At 32.6% G+C, this 6000-nt stretch overlaps 1 protein-coding gene across 1 annotated transcript in view; it reads left to right on the top strand.

The window, feature by feature from the left end:
• Positions 1-1814: 1814 nt before the first annotated feature.
• LOC149240397 (plasmodesmata-located protein 7-like) overlaps positions 1815-6000 on the top strand; it is a 43252-nt gene continuing 39066 nt past the window's right edge. Inside the window, exon 1 of the mRNA XM_089367292.1 lies at positions 1815-2409. Coding sequence (XP_089223418.1) covers positions 1932-2409 — 478 coding nt within the window. The 5' untranslated portion in view covers positions 1815-1931. The remainder of the gene's footprint in view (positions 2410-6000) is intronic.

Raw genomic sequence — 6000 nt, 5'->3', positions numbered from 1 at the left:
CTCCATCCCATGTTCTGGTGGGATTCCCTACATTGGGGAATCCCACATTGGGGAACTAGTCGCTCCATTAACCAAAGAATCCAAGAACATGCAGCAGATATTAAGCACAACCACTCTCGTTCCTCGGCTTTAGGTGAACATGCAGTGAAACCCAATCACCATGGTCATCGCCAACATTAATCACTTCCATCATAGGAAGCTTCGAGAAGTCATTGAAATTGAAAAATGTAACCTTCGAGAAGCCATTGAAATTGAAAATGGTTCTCTTAATATTAACGAACGATGGTTGGAAGTTAAATAGAAAATTGAAAAATGTAATCTTCCACAAGCCATTAGAATTGAAAAATGTTCTATTAATCTTAACAGGGATGATGGTTGGAAGTTAAGTAGAAGTTGGATCCCGCCCTCTTTTCATAATTTTTATATTTTTTTTAATTAATAATTGATTATTTTTATTTTTATATTGCAATTTATATCCTCTTTGACCTCCCTATTAAAATATTATTCAATCTTTTTATATAATAATATTTAAATATAATTGTTAAATATTATTCATTTTTAATAATAACCATATTAAACTTATTTTAGTTATATATTTACAAATATTCAATTCTTATTATATTATTAAATTAATCTAACTAATTTTGAATTCATTCTTATTTTAATTAAAATATTAATAATTTAAAATAAAACATAACAAAATAATAATAAATTTATTCAACTATTTTTTAACGGGCTCCCGGCTAACTCTGGAACAGATGCATCCTTGTGATTTAAACATTATGATTTACTCATTTTTTCACCTTTGTCCTCATGATGAACCACAAATTCATGATGTGATTAATCCCAAATAATTTATCAAAATTAGTATGGATCACAAAAGTCTAAAATCAAGCATTGTTATTTTGAGTAAGAAACTTGTTTGGTGAAGTCTTGTTTTTTTTAAAGTTTGTTGAGATTGTTCACTTTTAAGTTGTTATTAAATTAAGGATGAATATTTTTATATAATGCACATTTTTTGATGAAATGTTATTATGTTTCTACCATCCTTTTGCTGCAAAAAATATCCGTTCTTTTTTTTTCAATTTTCTTTAGGGACCATTTATTTGCTAGTTTCACATTTTAGATAATGGGAACTAGTTGTGCAAATCAAATATTAGTTTTTCCTTTGGTTGAAGATGTCAAATACTCTTTAGCATCCTGCTTCCATATGAGGTGAAATTCCTTAATATCATATGCTTTTCTACTTACTTGCTTTATCCACATTCTAAATTTTTTTAAGTCAGATAGATCTATACTGATCCATATTTTCAATCTTCTTTAAATAACTTAATCATTAAAATCTCAATTAAAAACATACCAATCTCAATTAAAAATTTATCATATAAAACCATTAATTTAACCTCAACTTAAAAAATATTTAAAAAAATATATCATAATCATGTGGGAACATTGATTTGACATAAACTCAAAAAGAATATCATATAAGACATTAAGATGTACATTTTGTGATTGTTTGGATAATTTTAGGACTTTAAAACTACTAGATGGATGTCTTTTGAATTTTCGCCATTTGTGAATTGCAAAGTCATTTGAAGACTCTAAAATTACTTGTGATTAGATGGATGCTTCTTGAATTTTTGCCATTTCTCATTTGAAAAGTCTTTTTTTAATTATTAAAATATGTGGACTCGGTGACTCTGGGCTATGAGTTTTGGTGCATGGGTTGTCATTTCTCATTTGAAAAGTCTTTTTTTAATTATTAAAATATGTGGACTCGGTGACTCTGGGCTATGAGTTTAGTGCATGGGTTGTCATTTCCAATGTTGACTAGCAAATAAGGTTGAATTTTGGATTCACTCTTTAATGACCTTGGGTTGAGGAGGAGCTCAACTTAGCAGAATACAAATTTTTCTCTTTTCTGAAGGCAGATGGTAAAAGAAAAGAACGTTCATGCAGTCGGGGCAATGGCCGCGAGGATGAGCCTGTTACTTGTTTTCTGTGTGGCTGTGCATATGCCTCTCTCAGTGGCTGAGCCGTACACTAATATGGTTTCGTATCATCGTGGGAATCACAGCGAATATAGAAACGGTAGCGCCTTCCAACGTAATCTAAACAAGGTTATGGGAAGACTTGTGAAGAGTGCTTATTACAGCGCATACAATACTTCCAGGTTTGGTGACGAGGGCTCCAAGAGTACTGTTTATGGTTTTGTCCAGTGCTCTGCAATTCTAGAGCACTGTGAGTCTCATCGGTGCGCATCTATGGCGAAGACCAGGCTTGTTCAGATATGCAACGGCACTTCCGGAGACATTCAACTAAACGGCTGCCGCTTAGGTTACGACGAAAATCCGGTGGAATTTGCCTCTGTGGTTTGGTCTCAATGTCAGAATAACAAATATAGAAATGGTATGTCATCAGATTTGTTAAATACTTCGTTTAAAAAAAGATTCGGATGCGGGGTTTTACTTGGTAATCTTTAAAAACACTTCAAAAACCCCAACAAATTTATTTTTTAACTCTGTCACTGTATATTACAATTTTTAAAACCCTTATTTTTACGGTTTTCCCATGTTATTTTAATATATTTTCTTATTTCTGTCTTTAAAGTACTGTTTTATTTCTATCCCTGGTATGGAAACTTGAAAGAATTGACAAAACACAATAAAAAAACAAGGCAACTGCGTAGCGGCAGTCCCTGCCGTATTGCCTGTTCTGTGATGTCGTTTACATTATGGTTAGGTTTTTATGAAATACTTAAACGTAATACTTTTACAGAGCAAAACAAATGGTATCAATCTGCCATTAGAGAATTAGTTGCAGGAGACGGTGCACAAGCTCCATTTGGAGCTACAACTGTGGTGAAAAATGAATGTTTGTACGTTTGAGTTGGGCCTTGGAATTTTATAGAGTTTGTTCACCGCATAATCGTGGAAACAAACAAATAGCTTACAGTGGTTATGCCCTCAGAGATATGGCAAAGATGGAAATACAAACTTAGATTTAGGCCTCTTTTTGTTCTCTTAGTAACTGATCTTTTTGTGAGGGCTTAAAATAGGATTGATATGAAAGGGTTTCCCCATTCTATTTCCACAGACATGCTGGTATGAGTAGGCATGGTGGGTTCCACAGAGATGCTGGTATGAGTAGGCATGGTGGGTATAAGATCTGTTGATAGTTCTGTGGGAGCCTTTTCTACTTGTTTCCATCTAGAAGGCAGAACCTATTCGTCCTGTTTAGTGGGAAATTCGACGACCCATCTAACATAAAGTGGATATGTTCGGTTATAATGGAGTACCGGCAGTCATAATCGAGTAGATAACTAACTATCTGGATCGGCAGCATCGCCTGCCTTTGGCATTTACACATCTCGTACAGGTGGCAAGGAAACTCCTATTTTATAGATCATAGAAAAGTAAATGCTACTTGACATGCAAAGTAAATAGCTTTCGACTTTTTTCGGGGTTGCTATCTAGATTCGCGTGCTGTCACTCAGAGAGTGAAAACTATTTGCATTACATGTCACGCAGCATTTACTTTTCTATGATCTATAAAATAGAAATTTCCCGGGTAACAATGGATCGATCAACAAAATCATCGAAAGAATGAAAGGTAACCTTCAGGGAAAGACGAATCTGGGAGTAAAAATAAAAATAGAGTTATCCAGATGTCAGAATTAATTGGGATACAGATCTCCTATCTATCTATTTAGAAATGTTCGTTCTATCTATTCTATTTACAGATTTCCTATCTATCTATCTATTTACATATGTCCTATCTGTTGATCTAGAGCTCCTGCTCGTAAATTATGATTTTGAAAAGCGTGACTGGAGCAAATCGTGAATCTAATCGTTGATAAAATGAAATAGACTTATCGGAAATATTTGTAGTAAATGGGATTTACATAGTAGTAGTTAATCAAATATTAATAAGTCTTGGTATTTATTACCATTCGGAATTAGACCATAATAGAATTAATTATATTTATACTGGCACTCTGATTTCAGATTGGGGAAGAAGATCGAAATCAGAGATCCATGTGGGAGAAAGGATATGGATTCGTGTAAGCAGAAAACAAAAAATATCTATTCCAGTTTTATTATCAGCTATGGGTTTAAATCTCAAAGAGATTTTGGACAATACTCGCTATCCCAAAAGATTTTTATTTTTATTGAAGATGACGGAGAGGTGGGAGCTGGAGGAATATCTATGGTCGAGGGAAAAAGAGCTAATCGTGAATCTAATCATTGATAAAATGAAATGGAGTCATTTATGGAGGTCAGGGAATTGAATTGTCTTAAAAATGACTGGAATCAAGGTAAAAAAATTTCAAAAAATCTTGTAGATGAAATGTTTGAATCATGTTTTTTATGGTGGAATGGATTCAGCACCATCAAAAACATCTAAAGCACTTAAAATTATGAATTTTGGATTCAGCACCATGAAAAAAACATGTACAGCACTTAAAATTATGAAAATGGATTCACCACCCTCAAAAACATACTTAAAATTATGAATTTTAGATTCAACACTATGAAAAACATCTATAACACCTAAAATTATGAATTTTGATAGCTTTACTTATATTTAAAAAATGGCTTGTCAATTTTTTTTCAAAATATGACTTAAATTTCCATAACTCTCAAAGCAAAAAAAAATATTTTTAGACTACTGCAAATTAAATGAATATACTTTTTTTTTTAAGAGATAGGTCAACGATGGAAGTTCTTACTTAAGAAGGTGAGGGATTGTCGATCGACCACACACAGAGGGACTGAGTCACTCGACCCTGGCAATGTGCCCTACATGCGACCGCTAAGCATGCATTATTTTATTATATTTTAAATAAATTTAAATTTGATTTTATTTACATATTTATCTAAATAAAATAATAAATATATAAAAATATAAATAATTGAAATAAAATAAAAAAATTTAAAAAAATATTTAGGTAGGGAGGTTGGGCATGTATGCACCACTTGCCCCTTTCTACTCAGAGTTGATAGCATGCAACCTACGTTGCATCAGTATAATCACTTCACTCTTCGTTTTGGTAGCAACAGGATCGATGGGTGTTTCTGTTATGAGTAGTGAGTATTAGGAAATGTTGCAATAACAAATATTTTCTGCAGATAGTCGTTTGTGCAGATCTCTACCAAGTAATTTATTTTAAAATGTAAAAATTGTTATTTTAAAATGTAAAAATTGATATTTATTTTACAGGTTAATTGATGACTTTTGGCATAGAAAGCTGTAATGGTACAAATTTAAATTCCCTACCAAGTAATTTATTTTAAAATGTAAACACTGCTATTTTAAAATGTAAAGATTGTGACCTGTTGTACAAGTTAATTTCTCATATCGAAGTTTTTAAAATGTAAAATAACTTCTCATATTGAAGTTTTTAAAATCTAAAAATTGTTATTTACAGTTAGGCTATTAAAAGTACTCACAATATATAAATGTCTGCATTGCTTGATTAAAGCGTGTCTGATTGGTTGATTAAAGCTCTTCAGTAATGTTATTTGAAGATTTATCTCCTTGTCTAGCCCATCTACTTTTGAAGCTCCTCAAAGGAAACTGGTAAACTCTGCAATGAGATAGGGTAGTTGTTCCTAAAACAAGGATGGGGTGGCCTTTCCTAAAGTAGGGATGAATAGGGATGGGCATCTTGCAATATGTATGGTTCTTTCCCGGTAGAGAAATCACTTACTGAACCATATATTTATCTCATTTAACCCTTCTTTGGATAGGTTGTAAACTCCTTCTCCCAATAGGCCATTGTTATAGCATCTTAGGTTTAGCAACTTCTAGCAACTACGAGAAACCTGACAAATGGCCAACATGCTAATAGCAAGTTACACCACACCCTTTGCAACACACTCTTTGGATTATGATTAGCAAAATGGAAAATATGTAGGTTAACATTAAATGTTTTTAAATTAATGTTGAAACCATACTAGCATTAAACTGTGTCTAATTAAAATTCAAAACCTTCCA

Source organism: Pinus tabuliformis, chromosome 8, assembly GCF_031772625.1.
Source record: "Pinus tabuliformis cultivar Carrire ecotype Pingquan chromosome 8, CPIR1, whole genome shotgun sequence".
NCBI lineage: Eukaryota > Viridiplantae > Streptophyta > Pinopsida > Pinales > Pinaceae > Pinus > Pinus tabuliformis.
The sequence above is the reverse complement of the archived record's forward strand: the minus strand, read 5'-3'. Positions and strand labels throughout refer to the sequence as shown.